A 24288-nucleotide genomic window follows, 5' to 3' on the forward strand; every position below is an offset into this window, starting at 1 on the left:
AGCACATGCGCAGTAAAGTTAGCAGTGCACGTTGCAGTGACAGAAATGTAGACGTGGGAAATTAAATAATATTCTAGAAGGGATGCTTTACATTGCCAACATGTTTAAGGTTTATCAAAGTAAGCATGTTCTCATTACTTATTTGCACCCGGTCCCGGCCCCTGTAAAGTAGGCTATTCATTGAACAATCTAGTGTTAACATTTGTTTTTCCCATCATCCAATTCGCGTATGTATTTCCTAATGCAAAGCCAATTTTCATACGTGGTTGCCTTTGTCAGTGTGCATTGATATTATTTTATAATTAGTTTACAATAATTGCCACTCTACTGATTTTACTGTAAAATTGGACATAACTAATTTGGATACCTTAACCGAGAATGCCATGTCGCTAAAAGGCACCCTGTCTTTCGACCCTACATCGTCAGTACACTCTGGTTTCTCTTCAGATCGTATAAATCTTTCGCCTTTTACTAAAGATTTCCGTGGAGAGGAACATTACGAGTATCAACCAATTTTTTGATGCCCTGCTCACGCGGGGCCTCCTAATTTGTGAAAGAAAATCATCAAACGTAATCTAAAGTGTTCAAACTTTAATGAAGTTGGCGCTTTATATCTATAGCGACGACGTGGCCGGGAAGGACTAGGATTATTAATCCATATTTTCGGGAACTGGGCTGGGCAACATAGTGCATATAAAAACTGCGACAGGATAACTATCAGAAGTATCATAATATTAATGTAACCCTCTTGTTCCAGTCGAATTGCAACAATTCCCAAGTTTTAATCACTGAAAAAATGTAGTCCATGTAATTTGTCATAAACTCCCATGGAGTCCACAATGGACACACAAAATACATTTAGATAATTGTTCTTACATTTTGGGTGTTTGATTGAACGTTTGTACACTTGCGGTGTTCCTGGTAAAAACGACTGTCCATTAGAAATGTATGTTTGAGATTGCAATTATTTTATTGAATTGAGTTCAGGCACTCAGATACCGGCCACATGCATGTGATAAATAGCACAATGTGTTTCCTCTGAGTATTTGTTCAAGTCAAATGTATTTACATTATGCTTTTTTAAACTAAAAAAGTAGTTGCATTAACTCAGATCAAGAGAGGCCTTAAAAAGCCAACAACAAAACTTGTAATGTTCACAAGATAAAACTATCAAAATACATGAAGTAATATCAAATGGATTTTTATGGATTTATAACCAGCTATAAGGGGGTGATCATTTTCGGACTCAATTTAAACTGCACAGGAAACCATAATTGGGAAAACACCATAAAAAAACACCACCATAAATTAAAACAATAATTTATGGTGTGATGCCGCTATGCTTGAAAAGCCTTCATCTGCTGCGTCTGTCAATATTTACACTGGCCTGTAGGGGGCGCCCAATGACCGTCATCCAGACTGACGAACCCACAGGAAGCTTCGGCCGTCTGAGCACCCTCTCTATTTATGTAATGGATGTTAAGGACAGACATTCTAATTTCAGTGAGATGTCTTTGCTGAAATCTCTGAAATCTTCTTAAATCTGCACAGCCTCATTGTCAGAAATAAAACACAAATCATACAGTTCCCAACCAATCACTGATACAAAATTGTGATACAAAAATAGACAATTTTACTTCTAATTGTGAACCTATATAGATGTTTCATGTTTCCTCAATGTCTTTGCAAGTCCAAAAAACGATTATAAAGGAGTTGAGGAAGAGTGGGGATGAACACTGTTGTGTGAATCAATGGCAGTTATAAAAGAAGATCATGTTGTTGGTTTGGAAACAACAGCAGCGACATTAAAATAAACCAGACCATTCCAACATGATGATTAAAGAACAGAACATGCATACACGTTATTGATGATCATTCAACATGAAATGTCACAGAAACTACCTTGGTTTTATGCACCTTCTACAAATACTTACAAACCTAGTTAAAAGGCATCAGGTCTAACATGACAAAATATGAATAACGACCCCCCAAAAATACAACATCAGTCAAATGTTACTTCATTGTTACTTCATTTTTGATTTGGACATGCACATGTCCTTCACACATACTCATTCTCTCCTGTGTCACACACCATGCCTATCCTCTTCTGCCCTTGCTAACCTGTCTGACGCCCAGTGACTGGGCTGGGTCTTCTGAATTAGATTACACTCTCATCCCCCACCCTCCACTCTCTTATGCTCAGCCTAACCCAGCTGCAGACCTTGGTTAAAGAGTAGGCTCGCATGTTAGAAAGGGACTAGTATGCAGGACAGTAACACTTTAGATACTACACCATTTGGGTGCTGTTGATCAACTGATTTTTTGTGTGACCAATGCAGTGTGGTGTTGTGCTACTAGTTGTATGAGAGAGGACGAGTTTGAGATAGGGAGGTAGAGAGAGAGAGGAAGAGAATAGTGGTCTTTCTTCTGTAAGTGGTTGACATTCAGATTTCCTGGAGGAGATTGGAAGGGAAGAAGCCTAGTTTGCGTCCAGTGCTGACCTTCAGATAACCATTCACCTCTTCTCCCTTCTTCACCACGATCTGCCACAGACAGGAGAAGGAGAACAAGTCAGGGGCAAGGATAGTAAAGGAAAATGGAGGAAGAATTATATTTCTCTCTCTTTCTCTCTCTCTCACTCTTTCACTCTCTCTTTCTCTCCTCCCTTCCCTCTACCTGGTCTTTCTTCAGAGTAATCTGCCCCATCTCTCTGTTCCCTACGAAGGAGCGCGTCACCTTGAACACTCTCTCCCCCGCACGCACTCTGATGATGTAATTGGTGGGCAGGTAGCCTGTCTTCTCCCCCATCTTTCCCTGAGGCACAGAAACACAGAAGATGACATCTTTAGAATCACATCAGTCAGAACAGATGTGAGAGCCTTTCTCTGCTGGCTTCAAACATTCGGCCGGCATTGATTTGCCACAGAATATTTTTCCCAATATTTTTGCCTTGAACTTACCCTCCACCACTCCTCATTGGAGTCATCGAGGACAGTGATCCGATCACCAGGACTGGAAGACAGACAGGTTGATTTGTTTTCATATGTAAGTATGACTTAGGTGTACGACTGTCATAAACTTAACTCAGCCGACCACTAGCCCCTCCCCTCAACACACTTTAAACCTATCACACGGAGGGAGTCAGTGCCACACAGACCATTCGGTCTTGTGGGAAAACTCACTGGAAGTCGAGGTCGTCCTTCTCGATGGCCTTGAAACGGTACAGAGCCAGGTAGTAATGAGACTGGGAGAACGTGCCCATCTGCTTCTTATTCTGACATAAACAAACCAACACTGTTCACCCATGTCGACACTTTCAGTGCTAAAGTATTTTGCATCCCATCTAAAATAGAGGGGATGTACTCCTTAAAGGTGTGTATGATCAGTTACTAGCAGTGTGCTGGAGAGCCTGGCTGTATCACCTTGTCATCAGCTTTGTCCGCTTTGTCCCCCTTCTTGTCACCCTCAGGCTTCCCTGTAGCAGTGTGACAGGACGGACATGTTCTCTTTCCATGGACCTTCTCATGGACCCTGACTACGTTCTTTTATGTGGGTCATGCTGTTAGTTTATGGCTGGCTGCAGAGATTAGTTTTTTTAATTTTCTCATTTAAACTTAACTGTCAGCATCGTGTGGATGTATCATTGGCCTAAACATCTTCATCTTACCGTCGCCGCCTTCCTCATCCTCTTTAGGTTGCTGGGCTTCCTCTTCCTCCATCATCATCATCATCATCTGGAAGACGGCATCACAGTTAGATAGCATGGGCCTCGGGTCCCTGGTATAAGTGGTTAATGAAGGAGCCCCCCCAGGGTCACACTCACGTTCTTCTTGTCCTCAGAGCCCTTCTTACGCTCCTTGTTCGCCATGACGACCCCGACCCGCAGGGTGTCGAAGACGGGGTCACTCCGGTTGACCTGGGCTGGACACGGGGAGACGGAGGAGGGGAGAGACAGACTTCTGTTACATGAGGAACGGACCTGAGATCATCTCAAACGCCGCCACGTGTCACAAGCCCTCCCTCAAGCTGAACCTCCAAATCTGACCCTCAAACAGATCCACAAAGCCCACTGACCATGAATTTAGACCCCCAGAGAATCCCAGATGTGGCGCAGAGAGCACAGTAGAGACATGCCGGTCTGCTGTACCTGCGTCAGGCTGGTCACTGCTGTACAGGGGGGAGCTGTAGGCCCGTCTGAAGCCCGGCGGCTAGCAGAGGAAGAGAGGAGAGAAAAGAATGGGATGTGGCAGGTTCCAGACAAAATGGCCTCTCTGAACATAGTGTATGCTATCACACCACGCTGTGTACGCTGGCACAGGGTTTATGAGTCACTCAGTCTGTGTTGAAGATGGGCGGTATCATGATTTGGAGGACATGCAAAGGCCATCGACAGGTTTTACTGGGTGATAAATGTCTTACAATTTTACCGAAGCACTTCTGGAACTCCACGTAGGACTGGCACTGGTGGTGGATATTGGTCTTGCAGTTCTTACATCTCAGAGCAAACTTGTTGTTCACTGCCATTGTAGAGAAAGACAGAAGAGAACCGTGTCAGTGGTGCGTTTTCACACGTTCTCCTGTTGTAGAGACACGATGGTCAGCGATGACGACTCACAGACGATCATGCGAGCGCAGACGTCACAAAACTTGGGCTTCTTGCAGTAGTGGTCCTTAAACTTGTGGGGTTTGTCGTTGACCAGGATGACCGGCTCTGGAGGAGGTTCCGGCACCTCCTCCACCTCCACCTCCTCGTCATAGACAAAGTACACCTGCAGAGGGAGTCAGAGGCCATGTCTCAGTACTGCCCTAGAAGTTCCTCCACCTAATCTGGATACATCTAAAACGTCCATCCTGATGCCTTCACCTGGTCTTGCTGCTTATTCATTCCTCCATTAAGCTGTCTGCACTTAGCGCCCACAACCCTCCTGTTACTTAGTGCAGATCAGCAGACACATAGGGACACATTAAGCTTCTAATCTGAATCCAATTGGTGCCCAGTGCTCTGCCCCAACTGGAAAGACTACTATTTTAAGGATGTAGAGGGATAGCGTTGCCAGTGATGAGGTCGGGCGGACTTGCCACTGTACATTCTGCCAACCTGTATTTGTGCCTGTTTGTCTGTTACTCACAGTATTGTCCTCCTCCTTAACAACATTTTCTGGGGCAGGGGGGTTGTCATGGAAATCTACAGAGTGCTTGTCTTCCAACCTATCGAAGGCAAGGAAGCAAACAGGAACCAATGAATCAGATAGAACTACAGAAAGTAAAGCACTGGAGAGTCTTTTGTGAATGTGCCTTGATTGTCGCTTTCAGATTTTTATTTCACAATATTCTTTTTCACTTCTTTACAAGATATGATTTGGATCACCATTCTTTCTAAACCTAAATGGTAGGTAAACCCATGGCAACAATGTGAAAGCAGACTTACTGGTCATATTGAGCCATGGTGTGACATGTGTCTCTCTCCTCTCGTGCTGTACTTCTTTCTTTTCTGACACAGGACAGAAGCAACTCTCAATTGAGTCTCAATAAGTCACACTTTGACACTCTAACATGAAGAAACCGTTTTACATAGACATATAAGCCATTGGTGAGGCCTTGGTCAGAACATCTAGCTATGAATCATCACCAGTGATCAATTTTAAGATCAGTTACTGTGGCCGATGCCCAAACACACACCTCATTCCCTTGCACTCAAAATACCCATACCCAATACTATTCTGAGGTTGGGTAACTCAATCTCATCAGGGCTAAATTTGGGTGCCTTGCCAGGCAGGGGATGGGCTGAGACAACCCAGAAGCAATGACTGACAGCTGTGTTTGTCTAAAACCACGCTTGAAGAGAATACTACACTTCAAGTCACTTAGAGAAAACATTTGCCATTTAATTAGACAAAACTCAATTAAAGATAAAATGTAAAGCCCTGCTGGTGTTTTTCAAATTTTTTCCATGCAAATATACTGTACCACACAACTGACTTAAGTCCTGTTATAGAAGAAGGCTTTCTTGGTTTGGAAAAGTCAACTGGTCAGTGAAGATCTTCCAGTGGAACCTGTCTTCACGTAAGTGTGTTGTCCCTGAGCTTGACAGCAGTCTTTCTCAGGCAAAACGAGCCACCTGTCCTCTAGACTCGTGTCTCAGTCAGAACCTCTTCAGCAGCTGGAGGTCTGTCGTCCGCTGGGGTTTCTCCTCAGGTAATCTCCCTGGAGGACCAGCCAGTCGGAGCTGAAACTGAGGTTGTGTGGGAGAGTAGTGGGAGTCAGCATGACGGCTGAAGACAGCTGGGTACCTTAGACAGGGCAACGATGACGAGGGGAAATTAGACCCTGAGACTCGCTCCTTTAGCCCTGCACACTCCTCCCACAGACACACATGTTTGAGTCGTACCGCACTCTGTAGCTCAAACAGAGTCTCACAGACTGTTCGGTCCTCTACATACTTCACACAACATGAGGCAAGGCCATGAGATATGTACAGTAGGCCTACACATAGTTTAAATTTGAACTCCATATTTTGATTCAAACTCCATATCCATTATTACCCTATGCATCAACTAAGATGTGAGAATTGAAGGAATAGCTTTTTTGTAACATTTGATGACAGCTAAATAATAGCTTCTGAACTACTAAACTTGAAGCTGGTTGAGGAGACAGTGATACAATATAGGAAGGGCTCATTGTATATTGAATTATTTATTATTAGGTTTCCTACTCCTTACAGCACAAAACATATATTGTGGTGTTGAATTCATTTATTAAAAACACAGTGAGAAGAACACAAAGAGACCCATCTAAGGTTGCAGAGGCCTGGGTCGTCTAGTTTGGCTGCACTACAAAGGTCCTAGTGCATTCTGGGTAGCTATAATACCCTCCGTCGCTAGTCTAATGCGCATGCTCGATAGAAAACTCCATTATATTTTGCACGGAATCTGCAAAAAAAAAAAGCAACTGTGAAATAGGGATTAAATGGTGCATCGGGCTAACTGAATTCTGCCTAAGTATAAACCTGTTTGACGGAACATATTTAAGTTATTTGGTTGGATAATTTGCTTCTCGATCGGACATCCTTGAGACATCTTGGGACACTCCAGAATCAAGTAAATTTATGTCAATGGTAGCTAGCTTGCTAGTCAGCTAGTAGCACTTAGCGCTTAGCCCTGAGATCATAGGCGCAGTAAAATGAAGCATTATTGCCCTTTGTTTTTAACCGGACGGGCAGACATACTAGACTGACGGGGAGTTGATTGAAGGCGCACCGATTTTGTCTTAAAGATTAATCAACCATTTGGGGAGATCAGATAACGTAAATAGCCAAAACAAATTAGAAATAGCTTGCGAGCTAACTCTGGATTCTCCCGCGAGCTGGCTGGAGACTTCAAAACTTCGCAAGAGCTGCTTGCTGCTAGTGTGGTGCAAAGAACGGCTGTTTAGCTAGTTAGCTTGCTAGCAGAATAGCTATCCAATAAGCCTTACAGACAAGTTGACTAGCCAAGCCTCCCGTCAAGAAATGCATTCTTATGTGTTATATTTTTAAGTCAGCTGCTTGTTTAAACAGGCTGCCGTTGTGCTTTTGTTGTGTTTGTGATGCTGACAGCTGTCAAAACGCCTGTTAGCTTAGCTGGCTACTAGCGACCTACTATTAGTACTACTAGCTTGAGTGCTACGCAGGACCAGACTCAACTCTTGACTCTATTTTGATGAAATGCTCGCAGTGATGTGTGGTATCTAGTCAGCCATCTAGCCAAATCAATCATTTGGACTTCACACGTTATTCGCGTATGATATCAAATAAACTAATTGTTAGCTAGCTAACTTAGTAGATTGCATAGCAATAGCTTTTAGGCCCATCCTTGTATGTAGTAAGTGTAGCACAGTCCAGTCTCCGTTATGCTGTTAGGACAAGGATTCACAGTGATCTCTTGTGTAACGGTGCCCTCTGTCTACTTCTCTGTCTCAGCGATTATCGCTCCCGGTTGCTGTTAAAAAAGTGGACGTGTGATTCGGGACAAGGTGAACTGACAGCTTTGGGGACAGGCCTGGCTGGGCGTCACAGCTAATTTTGTCCGTCTACGTGCTTCTATCCAACATCATGTCCTGCAAACGGTGGATTCCTTAGCCAGAACACGTCTTGGCTTTTCAAAGATGACAAGGTAGGCTATGCTGCTAGTCAGAAAATGCTGGTAACAAGTGGCTAGTTAACTACGTCATTCCCTTCAGGTACGCACAATACAAGGATGTTTTTATGTGAAGTGTATACTTGTCACTTGTTTCAGTTAGCCAACAACCATGATATTGCAAGCACCAAGACAACCAATTAATGTCCCTCCTCCTGTGTCTTTCCTCAGGTGCTGGAAGGCAGTAGCTTCAAAATGATGGGAGGCAGTGAGAGTGGCAATGGGGACAAGGATGGGCTCCACGTTCTGGCTATACATGTCCCCATTGGCTGGCAAAGGAGATTGGAGGAGGGGATTGTGGTGTATGTCAGGTAAAATGGCTAGTTATGTGTAGTAAATATTTCAGTAACATCATGTGTAACATCTGGGTTTGAGTGGCATGAAATAAGTCAAGTAGAGGTTTCGGAGAAGCGTAAGGCACAGCTCAGAGTTCTCAAGTCTGGTCTCAGTCTTTCTCCCCTCAAGGAGGAAGCCTGGACACAAGCTCCAGTGGAGGGAGGGTGTCTCGGACAGCTGCCTTGTCTGATCACTCCAAGAGCATAGGAGTATTGTGAGATGGAGGATTTTGAACATTTGTACAGTGCAGCGTCAAACCAAAAAGCGCAAACTGAAATCCTACTCTGGTCACATGAGAATCTATTCACCTATGACGCTTGAGGGGTCCAGAGACTGGATCTTAGATCTGGGCAAAGGTGGACTTGCTTTTGTTTAAGTGGCATGCTGGATTGGTAGGATTATGTCACTGTCATTAGTTCTCTTTCATGTGAAAAACCGTGCTGTCGAAATCAAATGCAATCTGTAACAATCTGGTCAAAAAAACAATCTGTTCTCCTTCACATCTCATGTCTTCCTCTCCCTTATTTACTTGGAGTTGGAAGGAAAAGAGAACCAGTTTTTCTCTCCCCTCCCCAACCGTCTCTGCCTGTTTCCCTGCAGCCCCAGTGGTACGCTCCTGTCCTCCATGGAGGAGGTGAGAGCCTACCTGCTGACAGACGGCACCTGCAAATGTGGCCTGGAGTGTCCTCTGGTCATCAACAAGGTGTGGGAGACATGCTGGTTTGCATGTAGTTATTGTTATAAGCACTGCATAACAATCTACCATCACTCACAGCATATTCTACATATATTCTATCCATGATTTGTGAACAGCACAAAGTGATTTGGCTGTGTGTGTGTGTAGGGGGTATTTGAGGCCATGTTGTGTCCTCAGTGTATTTCTGTGTATGTGTTATGTAATATCCTGTACACTGCCTGGTCTGAGCTGACAGCTGGGTGGACTGACTGTCTTGTGTTCCTCCTCCCATCTCCAGGTGTTCAACTTCAGCCTCGATGTCAGGGTTCAGCCCCACAGCCAGCCACTGGGGAAGGCGGAGCAGGATATGACAAAACTCTGTAACCATCGCAGGAAAGTGGTTGCCATGGCAGCGCTGTGTCGCAGCATGCAGGCCTCCCAGCTGCCCTTCGTCACCCATTACCAAGGTAACGAGGCCCGCCTCCCACTGGATTCACACTGCACTGGATGCACTCAGGGGCCGAGCTGTTTAAATGGTGCCTCGCTGTTTATTGCGTTGTTACTTCCGGAGTTTGGATCCACACCAGATATGTAGCTAATGCTATCTTCTTCTCCTGTCTGCAGAGGCCACCAGTGGTGTAGGGGAGAACAGAGACCCAAAGAGGATGAGGGTGGACAAAGAAGGAGAGGACCACGGCACTTACCCTTCCAAACACCCCCTGTTGTCCCCCAGGCCCAATAACAACCTGAACCCTGCCCCCGGTGCCAGCCCTTTAAGTTCCACCCAACTCATGTACTCTTACAATGGTTCCTCCCCTCTCTCCCACTCTAGCACTAACTCTCATCATTCTCTCGATACACTAAGAAGACTGCCCCCTCCCATCTCTCTCCCACCCTCCTCCACCTCCTCTTCTTTCCCGGGCTACAGTACCCCCCACAGGTCACCCAGGACTCCCACACCTCTCAACCTCAATCAAGGTCAAAGGTCAGAGACGCCCGGCTCGCCTCGGCTGGGACCTCTCTCCCCCCCTCCCCCCTCCTCCCCTGGGACTCAGGGGGCAGCCAGAGGAGGGCAGTCTCTTCACCCCCAGTGCGTCATCATGACCTCCCCCCTCTCGCCCTCCCCGTCTTCCTCCATCAACTTGAAGTCCACCCCTCCTCTCCAGCGCTCCCGTCATCTCTCCGCCTCCGCTGCTCTCTCTGAGCAGGGAGGAGGCGGAGGGGGCTACCCCCTGAGGAGGAAGTCCACCTCCTCGTCTCCCAGCCTCCACTATCCCAAGCACAAGCTGGAGGACATCCTAGAGCAGTTGAAGAACTCAGGCAACGCTAGCACTAATAATCACATCCTCCACTCTAGCCCTCTGACCAACCAAAGCAACCCTCACATCCTCTCCCTGGCCCTGGAGAGAGGCGGTCGACCTGGGAAGGCCCCTGGTGCTCCGGCAGGGCCAGTCCTCGGCCTCGGTGCTGCTGGCCCCTCGGGCATGCCCATGGGACCTTTCCTCCACCACCAGAGACAGCCCCATCCTGCCTCCTTCCCTGCCAGCAGCCTGCTCTCTGCAGCAGCCAAGGCCCAGCTTGCCAGCCAGATGACCCAGAGTCTGGGCCAGACTCCAGGCAGCTCTGCCCCTTCTCTGGAGGTCTCGAAGGAATCCCAGCAGCAGCAGGCGTTGAAGGTAACAAACAGCACTTTACACAACAGCCATCATCCCTCCATCACTACTAGGCCTCCTCTTCCTCACCCTGCCGCCACCCTGCCCCCCTCCCAGACCCTGATGCCCCCCTCCCCCGGCGAGCGCCCCTCCCACAGGAAGCGTCAGCGGCGCTCCCCCACCGTGCTCAGCATGCTGAGGGACGGCCAGCCGCCCCCCAACGGCCCCTCCAGGCCCCCTCCCTCCGGAGCCGGAGACGCCCTCAACCTCTCCTCCTCCTCCTGTTCGGCCTTGCACTCTCAGCCCTCGTCTACCTCAGTCCTGTCCAACTCTGCCACCAGCAGACCCATGGAGAGCCTCCCCCACCTCCTCCACCAGCCCCCGAGGCTCCCAGCCAGGCTGCCCACCCCCCTCAACTCCCTCATGGGCCTCCAGAGGCAGCCCGAGGCCCTGGACTTCACAACGGCCATGGCGGGGATACCAGACCCTCCAACCCAGCCTTTGTCAGCCCTGCTCCACCTGCTGAGTGTCCAGAATGCCCAGGCCCAGCTCCAGGCCCAGAGCCAGGCGGCCGGAGGGGGCGGCAGTGTCAGGCAGAGCCCCAGACGGTCGCCTTCCTCTCCATCAACCGTCAGACCCCCGTCACGCTCCACCCAGTCCCCCTGCCGGCCCAACAGCGCCCCCAGCCCGGCCCAGCCCCTGTCCCCCTCTCTGAGGGCCAGGCATGCTGGGGGAGGCGGGCCGCAGTCTCCCTTAAGGTCTCCCCCCAGGACCAGCCCGCTACACAGACTCTCCCCCTCCACAGCACCTCCACACTCCCAGCATTACCACCACCGCAGCCCCTCAGCCTCCCGCCTGTCCCCCGACAAGCTCCACCACCTCAGCCCTCTGGACTCCCCCTGCCACGCCCAGTCCCAGGTCGGCGCGGCGGCGGCAGACACGACAGGACCCGAGGGACCTCACCCCTCCAGCAACAGCGCGACGGTTCGCCCCTCCCCCTCCCCGTCTCCCAAGCCTCTGGACCTCAGCACCCCTGTTTTGGCCTTGCTAGCGGCATCCTCCACTCTACCTCTGGGAGAGGGGGGTCCGGACCAGACCACTAGCGTTCCTGTCAGCCACAGCACCGCAGGTGAGGATGACGTTTCTTCACCTCCCATAAATAAATGGTGTGACGTTGACTTGAGGTTCTTGAATGATTGATGATCTCTCTCTCTCTTCTCTCTTCTCTCTCTTCTCTCTCTTCTCTCTCTTCTCTCTCTTCTCTCTCTTCTCTCTCTCCACTCTCAGGGTCAGAGGAGCCTATGGGTGGTGACCATCAGGGCTCCACAGAGACCAGACCCCATGGGACTCCCGGCCCCAGCTCTTGCCTCTCTGTTCTGGGCGTGGACTCTCCCAGTCCCCTACCCCTGGCGGAGGCCTTCCCATTCATGTCCCAGGAGCAGCTCCTCCAGTTGCTGTCTTCCACAGGAGGACTCCCGTCCTTGCTGGACCCCTCGCTCCTGGCCTCCCTGCACCTGGGAGGGCTGTGGCTGGGGGCGCAGCAAGGTGGAGCCTCCACCCATGGACCAGATCCTCCTCCACCTCCAGACCAGCACATCCTACTGCCCCAGGAGACCCAGCAACAGCACCAGGAGCAACAACAACACAAACAACAACAGCAGCAGCAGCAGCTGACAGCTCAGATCAACCACAGCTCTCTGTTCCCTCTGCTGCCCTCCCTCGTGGGAGCCCAGGGCGAACTGCCTCTCAGCCTTCTAGCACTGCTCAACCCCCTGCCCCCCCCTCCGGCCTCCACGTCATCCCCCGGGCAGGAGAGCGATCTGGGGCTGGGGGACAAACCTGGGCTCCATGCTCTGCTCATGGCCTCCTTGCTGCTGGGACAACAGCAGGCCATGCTGCCTCTGTCTGGACTGGGCCAACTCAGCCTGGACCTCCAGCCTGTCCAGCAGCACACGCTGGAGGGCCTCTCCCTGGAGAAGGGCTCTCATCTCCTGGACCCTGCGTCCCTCCCCGGCCCCGGGCTCCTGGAGGTGCTCCAGGGCCTGCTCCCGCCCCCGGCGGAGGGTCCACTCCACGCCCTGCACTCCCTCCTCCTCCCCACCAGCCTGCCTCCTCCCCCCACCACCTTCCTGCCCCTCAGCCCTGCCCTGCTAACAGCTGCCCTGGGCTCCGCTGACCTCCCACCACCTCCTGCCCCCCAGCTCCCACCCACCCAGACTCCCCAGCAGACCCCTCCTCAGGTAGGCTCCCTCCTCCAGCCGGGCACAGGCCCAAACCAGCTCCTAGCCGGCTCGACCTTGCCCTCGGGAAAATACCAGTTTAGAGAGTTTGTACTATAGCAGTCAACAAAAAAAATGTTCTGTGGCTGTGTGTCATGTTGCTGGTCACCTGTCCACTTCCTGAAGGGCGAGGTCCTAGGAGTTGGTTTGGAACTGGGCTTGCAGTATTCTAGTATCCATGTAACCTGTGTTTGTTTTCCCTGGGTGAAAGAGAAGTCTCTAAACGGAGCGTGTTACAGATGAGTATCAGCTGGATGTTCCTTCTGTCTCTCCCCCCCCAGGTGACCTCTCTCGGCCCCGCCCACCTCTCGGGTCGTCCCTCGACCCCTGAGGGGGTGGACACCCTGATCCCCCTCTCGCTCCAGACCAAGGACAACCCCCTCCTCCAGCAGCTGCTGCCCACCTTGCTCAACCCAACCGTCCTAGGTCAGTCACGCACACGCACACACACACACACACACACATACACACAGTTATAGCCCCACCTACAGTCTAACAAGCCCACGGACAGTCTCACTGTACCAAATCATACCAGCAGCGGTGTTTGAGCATTTTGCAGACTGCAAGCGGTTTAAACTGTTATTGTGGGTGTTTGTAGGAGACCTATCTGCTCTGAGCAGCCTCCACAGCCTTCTGAGTCTAGGGGCCGGTCCTCTCCTCCTGCCCCCAGTTCAGGCCTCTGCCCTGGGCATGCCTCTGCTCCAGACCCCCGATGGAGCTATCAACCTCCTCAACAACATCCAGGTAGCTACCTAGCTCCTCTGCATGTTCCTTATTTTGTCCTGGTTTGCCGTTCTCCTCCAGAAGCATAGTCATGGTTGGTTAATTGGCTGAAATGTCTGCCTTGTTCACCAATCACAGTGTCTCTCTTTACTCCAGCTCAACATTGCACCGCCCTCAGAGCCAGAGAAGCCAATCCCCATGCAGGAAACAGTCAGCCCCGCCCCGCAGGAGGGCATCCAGGCCCATCAGCTGGCCCCTGAGGCGGCGCCCTGCTCCACCAATGTCCCTGCCCCAGTCCCCCAGCGAGGGGAGGGGCCAGCGCACGGGTGTAGCGTCCTAAACCCCTACGCCTCCTTCATGGACACCATCTACACCTCGTTCCTCCAGGTCAGCGCCAAGGAGCAGGAGGAGGCCCAGGCCCCCGCCACCTCAGAACCTGCCCTCTGTGCCTTACCCCCGTCCACCCCCTCCGCCGCCCTCCCCCCGGCCAGCGGCCCGGCATCGCTGAGTCCCCGGCGGGCCTGCTCCCTGCGTAATCCAGACCTCTCCAGGCTGACCATGGAGGCCGGCGCCCACTCCCCTGCCCAGGGCACCCCCAAGCCCAGCGACGACGGCTGCTCCTCGCCTCCCCGGAGCCAGCACGCCCACCCCGACCCCCCCCTGCCGCCCAGCTACCTGGAGGAGGCCAAGACGGAGGCTGCGTGTGTGTACGGGGAGGGAGGGCCCGAGAGGCAGGGGGACCTGCCGCTGACTGGGCGGTACCTGAGCCCCAAAGACGGCTGCCCCCAGGAGGAGATGGGCGGGCGGCAGCACACACAGCAGGGGAGGGTAAGTCTGTAGGAAGAGGGACCGGTGGTCTGGTTGTAAATTCAACGGATGTCCCGAGGATTCCCCCCCCCCCCCCCCCCGAAGATGCCTAACCTGTGTTTCTCTCCGTCAGGACCAGAGTGCTCCAGCAGGGGGCGCCAGGAGAGGCAGGAAGAGGAAACAAACGTGAGTCGGCTTCCTTCTTTCCTTCTGTCGTAGCAGCTTGCTTTCAACCCCCCCCACCCTCCCACCCTGCTCTGGGGGCTGATCATGACCGATGTGTTTCCTGTGTGTCCCTCCTCCAGGCTACACAACGTTCTGGAAGACTTCAGAGACATGGACCCTGCAGGCCTGGAGGAAGCCAAGCCAACAGTAGGCCAACTTCCAAACCCATTGTTCTCAGTAGATGTAGTGGCCTATACAAGGTCTATGCTGCCTTACCTAGCCTGGGCTATGCTATTCCATGCTAACTATCTTTGCCTATGCTATGCTAACTAGATCTAGCTGCATTGCTAACCAGACTATGGTTTTCTATGCTGGCCTGACTCGATTTTTCCAAGGAGTTTGCTGTTCTATGTTAAACCTACTGACGGATGTTTTGTATTCCAGGCGGTGCTGTTGAAGCCCGAGAGATCCGTCAGGGGCCGGAGGAGGAGGGGCGCCAGATCCCAGAGGCAGTGATTGGACCAAGTTGCCCCCCCAGCTGTCACCAGTCAACCAATCATCGAGATTAAAGTCCTCTTTTATCCCCCGCCCACCTCTGTCATTTCCCCCGTCCTGCCATCCAGGCTCCTCCCACACTCCTTATCAACTGCACTAATAGAAACCTAAGTCACTACAGTCAGGTCAGCCTCTGAGCTCCGGGGAGGAGGAAGCTAGCTGAGGATGCATAGGAAGTCCCACAGATGCTTTCGCCTAGCTCACCTCTCTAGAGAATCTAAAACACGAGTTGCTTGGCCTTGTGAGGATGAGATGGTGTATGAATTACGTCAACGAGAAAATGTGTACTGTTCTGAAGTGTGTTTACGACGGGTGGGGGGGGGGGGTAAGCGCATCTACTTGAAAGACTGATGTGTCCTCTCTGTTGAGGTGTGTGTGTGTGTGTGTGTGTATGCGATGTGCGCGTGTGTATGAGTGTGTTTGTGATCTGTGTGCTTCAAGAGCGCGTTTGACACCAAATTGGGGTCGAATACAAACCTCGGACACTAGAAATACTTGAGACACGCTTGATTTCTCACCTTGTGGAGAGTTAGCACTTACGGGACTGTTCCCTGGGTTCTTCCAGGCCTGAGAGACTCAATCAAGCCCACCTCTAGTGTCTGGTCCGTCTGTTGTAGGCTGTTGGTCTCAGGTGTGTCAGTCACCTGCTGTTGCTGAGCCCTCTCACTGTGCCACCACGGTTGTCCTGCACCCAGAGACCCTGCAGCTGTGCCGCTTCTCTCTCTCACACACACACACACACACACTGCTATTGTGTCGTAACCATGGTCACTCTGTGGTTCTGTGTTCAGGGATCCCCTGTGTTTCAACCTCACTAATCCCTCCCCCCCCCCCACACACACTGTTGTCTAAGTGACTGTCACTATATAATATACACTTACAGCCATCTCCCAGTAGCTCCATCCTGGGAGGACAGGATGGGGTCACTGTTGGACTGTGAGGAATGTGAAGGCTATGAAGCTCCCTTTATCTAGGGTGGAAGCTGGGAGAGGGGGGGTGACAGGGACACACCCATGTTTGTGTGCGTCATGGTTAGTTAGCGTCATTTCAGATAGGTCCTGCCATACGGGCATGTTTGAGGAATAGAGAAAGTGTGTTGACAAAGACCTGTGTGGGTTTGTAACTTTGTTATCGTGGACGAGAGTCATTCTCTGTCTCTCCTTCTGATGGTTGTGCTCAGTCTTTTCACTCACACTGCCGGCCTGATCGACCTGGCACTCACTGTATTTAAATAAAATGAAAAGAAAGCAGATTATGCAATTTCTACACTTGGAGATGTGTACATATGTACAGTTAATGTGTTTTATTTTGATTTTATATTGTTAGAGCGACAGAAAAAGAAAAAAGAATTGTGAATTTTCTTGGAATTGTAATTAAGTATTTTCTCATTCTACACTTGCTTTCAATACTTATGTTAAAAAGACGAAAATTAAATTGTGGACTGTAGCTTTCTTTTTTATATGGGAGTCTTTTTTATTTAATATTAAACTATTTACAGAAAATGGTTTCATTTTGTGTTGATGTCAGTGAAGAGTTGAAAAGCCCAACGCTCTGCAAAGTCTGTGCTGCATTCTGGGCTCAACACAGAAGACAGCATGCAATAGCCAATCTCTATCTCCAGAAACTTCCTATCTGGGATTATTTGACCATTCTAGTTTATTCTTATTTACTTACAGATGCTGTAGCTACATGTATTACAGCCCACAACAACACAAATGAATATATATATATATATATATATATAAATAATGTTCTTCCTAAAGCACATTAATTACATCAGTATGTAACGTCAGTGACCATCTATAGTTAACGATTTTATTCCACTGACGCCAAGGCCCTGTTGCTCCAAGATGATGCTGCTACATCCGGCTTGTGGATGCTGAGGAAGGGTACCGCTTTAAAGGAACAGAGACAGACCACGCCCTTCGCTCCACACAGCACTGAGCAGAGCAGTCGACATAGACGCGAAGTTACCTCACTCGTCCTCACAACAGCATCTCACCTTCAAGCGGCCCTACCCACCATCAGACGAAAACAAGACAACATCGCGCATACCGAGGAAATATTGACAAACTGAAATTTAACGGAGGTATTAAGGAGCAATACAGTGTTGCGTTAAATATGTAGCCTATCCCAATGCGATTTTATTTAGATTTCCATTCATAACGGACCTGTTCTGCGGCAAGCTCAACAAACAATTGTAACGTAAAAATAAGATATTTCAGCCGGAAATCGGGCTGCGTTTTTTTCAAGCATCACCATTTAAAGCATATCGAGAAAGGACGCAGTTTGCATTTCCGTTACTTATTTGACGCTCGACTGGGCCTGCCAGATTCTCAACAAGCCTTTCACCAGCACATCAGTTGAATTTGCGCAATGGCCGATGCTCCTACAGAGTGTAACATAAAAGTGCTCTGTCGCTTTCGCCCTCTGAATCAATCCGAAATACTGCGTGGAGATCAATTCATCCCCAAATTCCTTGGAGATGACACCGTGTCAGTTGGGGTAAGAAGCTTTGTTTATAAAATACTCTGATCAATAAATAAATTAACTGTCAATGGTTATGTTTCAACTGATAAGAAAATATTGTCAATGTGTGGAAATTACTATTCTGGTATTTCGAGAGAATTGATTATGCTTTATTTTGGATCAAGGTCGTTTTAGCATGTTATATGCGTTGTGTTGTGAGATGCGTAGACTAGGCCCGCATGCACAGCCGCGGAACAGGTTACATAGGCTACGGGGGCTGCAGAATTCTTCCACAGTGTGCCTAGATTTTATTCCGTGTTATTATGGCGAAGCCATTTTCACTGTGCTTTTGGTTAAAATAGTGGCTGACGATGTTCAGTGAGCGTGTCTTGAGATGTCTAGCCCACTTTAAACATGCCTGCAGCCCACTGCATCCAAACTCAGCTGTAAATCAGCTGTCAGTCTCTGGATCCCTAGCCAGGATCTCTAGCCCTTCCAATTAGGCTATTATATTTGTGTTCGCAATATGACATTGTACCTGAATGCCTGTCAGAGGGTGGCAAGTTAGGATTAGCTCTGTCCACCCCCTACAGAGCTATGTGTACTCTGGTACAGGGGGGTGCGTGGTGATCAGGGGTGCTGTGAGTGAGAGGTTAAGGTAAGTGCAATCATAGAGTCTGCTGAGTTTGTTAAAGAGGACCAGTGAGGCAGGCCAGAGAGGCAGGACCACAGAGACAGGATGAGAGGCAGGCTAGAGAGGCAGGACTACAGAGACAGGATGAGAGGCAGGCTAGAGAAGCAGCGCCATAGAGGCAGGATGAGAGGCAGGCTAGAGAGGCAGGACCACAGAGACAGGATGAGAGGCAGGCTAGAGAGGCAGGACTACAGAGACAGGATGAGAGGCAGGCTAGAGAGGCAGCGCCATAGAGGCAGAGAGCACAGAGAGGGCAGGGGAGCACCTGGAATGTTCTGGACCTTTCTAAAGCCAGTCCTCCTTTGTCCAAGCCCTTATGAGCCCAACCCTCGATCAAGTTAGACCCCCTGCCAGCAGGCCTCAGATAACCGGATCTCTAATGGCTCAGAGGTAGAGTCGATCAATAACTCTTAGACGACCCAGAACTCACCGGTTCTGTCTGCTCTCCCTGACAGCTGCTCTCTAGAGAACAGCCACTTCACCATGGAGATGATGACGTAGAAGATCGCCATAATGAGCCCTTCTGTATTGGTCAGTCTCTGATGGCGATCATTCCTGAAACCCTATTTTCTAGCGTCAGGGACATTAAATTACAGTGGGAGGATGTAATGCCAACCATGAGTTAAGTGTTCTCCAGTGCTAATGTTTTGCTACCCTTGTGCTACCCTTCAAACCTGCTGGCACTTGCAGCCAGTCCAGCAACCCCCTCTGCTCCACTAGCATCACTCACTTCACTCATTGACAGCCCAATGGGATGACATCATCATTTCCTGTAGCTAACATGACTGGCCAGAGAGGAAGGCCATCCAGTACAGTGCTGCATTCAAGATCACAGACTGTTTAGAAACAGGGCTATGTGGGTGTATTGTTAGACATACTGTCTGGACTGTATAGTTCTGGCTCTCATTAAGACTGTAGAAGGTGAAACCATGTAGACTCACTCAACCTCATGTCAGCTGTTTTAGGTTTGCTTCTTGACTAGATATTGATTGGAGATGTTCTCCAGTCAGCCCTTCCCCTTTCATCTCTCTCTCTTTGTCTCCCCAAACCTCCATTTGTCCTCTGTGGCTGTTTCCTTTCTCACATTGATTCTATTCTGGTTTTCTCTAGTTCAGGTAGATTTAATTCCCCCAAAACATATCGATAGCATCTTTCTTCCATCACTATGTTGTATATGCCATGCTCTAACAATCCCAGCTGAAATAGTGGACGGTCATTGTTTTGGTCTCTCTGTGTAATGTTTTACCATTGTTTTAGTCACGCTGTGTTTTTCTGACCATACTGTCCGACAGTACCCCTTTCCACATTGACAGTGTGATGTGATGTTGTTGTGTTGTGGAACAGGGGAGGTCCTACATGTTCGACCGGGTGTTTCCCACCAACACCACCCAGGAGCAGGTCTACAACACCTGCGCCAAGCAGATCGTCAAGGGTAACTTGTGTTGGATATGCTTTGATTGTACTTGTACATTTGATCCGTTTTATACAGTCCTCATTGTATGTCTGTTGCTGCTAACTCGGAAACGGATGAAAACAAAAGCAGATACATCATGTCTGTGGCCTGTACTTTGTATCATGTTGCTGGGTGGATGTTATGGGTTGCTGAACTCCCTCACCTCTGTCCTCTACAGATGTGCTGGGAGGGTACAATGGGACTATCTTCGCATATGGACAGACCGCCTCCGGGAAAACCCACACCATGGAGGTAACCCCCTCATGAACAGACGGTTTAGCTGCTCATGTGTAACATGTCTGGAAGATCGAAAGTTGACCGCCCTAAAATGATCCATATTATAATATGCATGTGTGCGTGTGTGTGTGTGTGCGTGTGTGCGTGTGTGTGTGTGCGTGTGTGTGTGTTTGCATCTCCAGGGGAAGCTGCATGATCCCAACCAGATGGGTATCATTCCCAGGATCGCTGAAGATATCTTCAACCACATCTTTGCCATGGATGAGAACCTTGAGTTCCATATCAAGGTCAGTGGTTTAGCAGAGAGAAAAGGAAAAATGTAACAAAGAGGAAGTAAAGATAGAGATGAAGAGGTATATCGTCATTTTATTCATCCCATCAAGGGAAATTTGTTTGTAGACAGGTATTAAAACACATTCAATCCATCCATAATAATCCATAAATACTACATAAACAGCATACCTGACACCACACAGACACAACAACATAATACAATACAGTACAGTACAAGGATCACTACATAGGCAGCATACCTGACACCACACAGACACAAAGATGAGGATGTTATAGATGAGGATGTTCCTGTTCTGTATGAGTCATCATTATGAAGGTATCTGGTGTGAGTCATAGGGAAGGCTTGCTGCCACCTCATCATACTAGCCCCATTCGAACCAGATAACAAATTAAGAGAACATATCAGTACATGAATACATAATCATGTTGATTATAACCCCCTGGTGTAACTCTCCTCCCTGTGTTCAATGTCCTGGGGCTAACATTCTGTATACATGTTTCTCCCTCTACTTTACACAGGTTTCCTACTTTGAGATCTACATGGATAAGATTCGTGACCTCCTGGATGGTATGTTCACACTTTCTGTGTCTCACAGATTACACCTGCGGAAAACCCAATTGATGAGAGAATAATCAAATCAATAATGAATTTCTTGTCTGACAATTTTTCAGTGACGAAGACCAACTTGGCGGTCCACGAGGACAAGAATAGGGTTCCGTATGTGAAGGTTGGTTTGAAGCTATCCACATTTGCCTGAATCACATATGGACCCTTTGTTATGGCATCCATTTCCTCTCCTAACCCTTTTCATCTCTCCCATCCTCCCCCCTCTCCTTCCTCCCCCCTCTCCCTCATCCCCCCTCTCCCTCCTCCTCCCCCCTCTCCCCCCTCCTCCTCCCTCTCCCTCCTCTCCCCCCTCATCCCCCCTCTCCCTCCTCCTCCCCCCTCTCCCCCCTCCTCCCTCCCTCTCCTTCCTCTCCCCCCTCCTCCTCCCTCTCCCTCCTCCCCCCTCCTCCTCCTCCCTCTCCCTCCTCTCCCCCCTCCTCCTCCCTCTCCCTCCTCCCCCCTCTCCCTCCTCCCCCCTCTCCCCCTCCTCCTCCCTCCTTCTTCCTCTCCCCCCTCCTCCTCCCTCTCCCTCCTCCCCCCTCTCCCTCCTCCCCCCTCTCCCTCCTCTCCCCCCTCCTCCTCCCTCTCCCTCCTCCTCCCTCTCCCTCCTCCTCTTCCCGGCTCTGGTGATATAGGGCTGCACCGAGCGCTTCGTCTCCAGCCCTGATGAGGTCATGGATGTCATTGACGAGGGCAAGTCCAACCGCCATGTGGCCGTGACCAGTAAGTCTGTCTGTCTGTCTGTCTGTCTGTCTGTCTGTGACTCCAGTCTGTCATCAGTGCCTCCTCCTGAGCAGGATGAGATCCAGACCCAGGTCTTCCCTCTCTCTGCTGCCACTAGGGTTGTGGGCCCAGTGAGCTGTGAAGAGACAGGCAGAGTCACATGACTTCTTCAGGCTTATATAACTCTCTGAACAGAGAGTAATGCACTCATCAGTGTGGTCACGTCATCCATGAGCATCATCTTAGTCATCCAGCAGTCACGGTGTAAGTTCCTTGGAACAAAGCATTGTAGGGTTGCCATGACAGCAGATCTGTGACGCATGCGCAATAATCAGGTTGACTAATGAAAATGCCAATCCAGACTGGCATAAAATGACATGCTGCCAATACATTCGTAAAAAACTGTTTGGATGCTGAGTCACTGTGGCGCAAAGACAGCAGACCATTAGTTTGGGCTGTGCAGATTCAGAACCTCATAAACAGATCATGTGACCAGGACAGTAACAGTAGACCAGGCCAGGAACCAGAGCCCTCAGAATGCGGGGGGAGAAAGAGGGGGCGCATGCAAGGTTAAAGGAGGGACGAGGTTGGTGAAAAAGGAGAGAGTCAGACGTCACAACAGATTCTCCTCATCAACAAAAGCATTACAGATAGATGTTTTTTCACCCAATGGGCTATTTATGCAACATACACTCACATTGTTTGCCCTTTCACTGTCAAAAAACAAACGAAACAGGACTGAGACAGTGAACGTGCATGTGTCCTCTCTCTCCTACCTGCGCCTGTCAGACATGAACGAGCACAGCTCCCGCAGTCACAGCATCTTCCTGATCAACATCAAGCAGGAGCACGTGGAGACGGAGCAGAAGCTGTGTGGGAAACTGTACCTGGTGGACCTGGCTGGCAGCGAGAAGGTGACACATACACACACACCCTACACACACGGTCACCCTACACACACACCCTACACACACTGTCACCCTACACACACACCCTACACACACTGTCACCCTACACACACACCCTACACACACCATCACACTACACACAGCCATCACACTACACACACCGTCACCCTACACATACCGACACCCTACACACACCGTCACCCTACACACACCGTCACACTACACACACCGTCACCCTACACACACCGTCACACTACACACACCGTCACACTACACACACCATCACACTACACACACCGTCACACTACACACACCATCACCATACACACACCGTCACACTACACACACCGTCACCCTACACACGTCTGGAAGGATGTTGATGCATGCACATCTCTCTCTTGCTCTCTCTCTCTTGCTCTCTCTCTCTCTCTCTCTCTCTCTCTCTCTCTCTCTCTCTCTCTCTCTCTCTCTCTCTCTCAGGTCAGTAAGACCGGTGCGGCAGGATCAGTCCTGGATGAGGCCAAGAACATTAACAAGTCTCTGTCTGCCCTGGGCAACGTCATCTCCGCCCTGGCGGAGGGCACGGTGAGTCACCTCCACCAGATCCCAGCCTTCTGACACTACCGCACACCTAGATGACGGGACGCAATGATCACAGATACATTTGTTCCTGCTTCTTGCCTGCTTTTATCTGGATTTACATCTATCACACCATCCAGCCTACACCTGATCCTCTGCCTACAGCTAGGCAGACAATGTCTGCCAATATCTGGTCCGCCAATCACAGCCAAGCCCTCCCAATGATCTGCTAATGAAAGCTCAGTCCAATAAATTGTTGCCATGCCAACCCATACTTCCTCTCCACTCCAAGCCATCTTACTGATGCCAGCTCCCCATACTCTGGCATGTAATGCCAACTCACTCTCTACATCTCTACATTAGTTGGACGCTGCCAGTTTGACCCCATGCTGATAGTAAAACTGGGTCAAATGTGTATTAAGAGGATCTCATACTTAAAATGCACTCTGTGTAAATGTACCTAAATGTACCAAGTGCAAATGACACATGCTGTGTGTGAACACGAAATATTGAATCGTGAGCACACCAGGTTTGAGTTTTACTGTGGTAGTCTGACGTGCCTTCTCTGTCTCTCTCTCTCTCTCTCTCTCTCTCTCTCTCTCTCTCTCTCTCTCTCTTCTCCTCCTCTTTCTCGTTTTCTCTTCTCTCCCTCTCTGTTTTGTAGAAGACCCATGTCCCATACAGGGACAGTAAGATGACTCGTATCCTTCAGGACTCCCTCGGGGGGAACTGCAGGACCACCATGTTCATCTGCTGTTCCCCTTCATCCTACAATGATGCTGAGACCAAGTCCACGCTCATGTTCGGACAACGGTAACAACAACAACAGCAGCTAGTGAACTCTACACAACAGCAGCTAGTGAAGGCTACACAACAGCAGCTAGTGAACGCTCACAACAGCAGCTAGTGAAGGCTACACAACAGCAGCAGAGTGAACGCTACACATCAGCAGCTAGT

At 49.8% G+C, this 24288-nt stretch overlaps 3 protein-coding genes and 1 non-coding gene across 6 annotated transcripts in view; 3 read left to right on the forward strand and 1 right to left on the reverse strand.

Moving 5' to 3' along the window:
* The first annotated feature begins 427 nt into the window (after nt 1–427).
* Nucleotides 428–541, forward strand: LOC134019689 (U5 spliceosomal RNA). Its single transcript, XR_009930110.1, has one exon. It is a non-coding gene; the product is annotated as a U5 spliceosomal RNA (small nuclear RNA).
* A 406-nt stretch (nt 542–947) lies between these two features.
* LOC134018592 (SH3 and cysteine-rich domain-containing protein 3) lies at nt 948–6226 on the reverse strand. Its single transcript, XM_062458656.1, has 13 exons — nt 5980–6226; nt 5429–5491; nt 5130–5208; nt 4616–4769; nt 4420–4517; nt 4148–4208; nt 3824–3921; nt 3668–3734; nt 3423–3475; nt 3183–3274; nt 2961–3012; nt 2677–2814; nt 948–2543 (listed from the first exon to the last, which is right to left on the reverse strand). The coding sequence occupies exons 2-13, from the start codon at nt 5443–5445 to the stop codon at nt 2445–2447; spliced, it is 1008 nt and encodes a 335-aa protein (XP_062314640.1). The 5' UTR covers nt 5446–5491; nt 5980–6226; the 3' UTR covers nt 948–2444.
* A 666-nt stretch (nt 6227–6892) lies between these two features.
* Nucleotides 6893–16818, forward strand: mbd6 (methyl-CpG binding domain protein 6). Of its 3 annotated transcripts, XM_062458659.1 has the most exons (14): nt 6893–7097; nt 7958–8150; nt 8346–8485; nt 9111–9213; nt 9485–9653; nt 9811–10862; nt 10956–11967; nt 12126–13078; nt 13399–13543; nt 13716–13861; nt 13997–14668; nt 14781–14833; nt 14953–15019; nt 15257–16818. In XM_062458659.1, exons 3-14 carry the CDS (start codon nt 8370–8372, stop codon nt 15326–15328), a joined length of 4560 nt encoding a protein of 1519 aa, XP_062314643.1. In that variant the 5' UTR covers nt 6893–7097; nt 7958–8150; nt 8346–8369; the 3' UTR covers nt 15329–16818. The 3 variants fall into 3 exon arrangements, with proteins under 3 accessions (XP_062314643.1, XP_062314641.1, XP_062314642.1); XM_062458657.1 differs by having other exon boundaries at nt 9811–11967; XM_062458658.1 differs by lacking the exon at nt 6893–7097 and adding an exon at nt 7178–7303 and having other exon boundaries at nt 9811–11967.
* Nucleotides 16819–17306: 488 nt separating this feature from the next.
* The window catches only part of LOC134019541 (kinesin heavy chain-like), a 13827-nt gene continuing 6845 nt past the window's right edge, over nt 17307–24288 (forward strand). Inside the window, exons 1-10 of the mRNA XM_062460501.1 lie at nt 17307–17872; nt 19875–19962; nt 20162–20235; nt 20403–20507; nt 21034–21082; nt 21187–21242; nt 21757–21844; nt 22634–22758; nt 23233–23337; nt 23996–24144. Coding sequence (XP_062316485.1) covers nt 17744–17872; nt 19875–19962; nt 20162–20235; nt 20403–20507; nt 21034–21082; nt 21187–21242; nt 21757–21844; nt 22634–22758; nt 23233–23337; nt 23996–24144 — 968 coding nt within the window. The 5' untranslated portion in view covers nt 17307–17743. The remainder of the gene's footprint in view (nt 17873–19874; nt 19963–20161; nt 20236–20402; nt 20508–21033; nt 21083–21186; nt 21243–21756; nt 21845–22633; nt 22759–23232; nt 23338–23995; nt 24145–24288) is intronic.

This window comes from Osmerus eperlanus, chromosome 4 (genome assembly GCF_963692335.1).
Source record: "Osmerus eperlanus chromosome 4, fOsmEpe2.1, whole genome shotgun sequence".
NCBI lineage: Eukaryota > Metazoa > Chordata > Actinopteri > Osmeriformes > Osmeridae > Osmerus > Osmerus eperlanus.

Coding starts and splice junctions, on each gene's coding strand:
- LOC134018592 (XM_062458656.1), bottom strand. Junction 3,476..3,667: donor GGATGAGGAAGGCGGCGACG/GTAAGATGAAGA, acceptor ACACTGCTACAG/GGAAGCCTGAGGGTGACAAG. Junction 2,544..2,676: donor TTACTCTGAAGAAAGACCAG/GTAGAGGGAAGG, acceptor TGTCTGTGGCAG/ATCGTGGTGAAGAAGGGAGA.
- mbd6 (XM_062458657.1), top strand. CDS start 8,370: ATGATGGGAGGCAGTGAGAGTGGCAATGGGGACAAGGATGGGCTCCAC. Junction 13,862..13,996: donor ACCTCCTCAACAACATCCAG/GTAGCTACCTAG, acceptor TCTTTACTCCAG/CTCAACATTGCACCGCCCTC. Junction 14,834..14,952: donor GGCAGGAAGAGGAAACAAAC/GTGAGTCGGCTT, acceptor TCCCTCCTCCAG/GCTACACAACGTTCTGGAAG.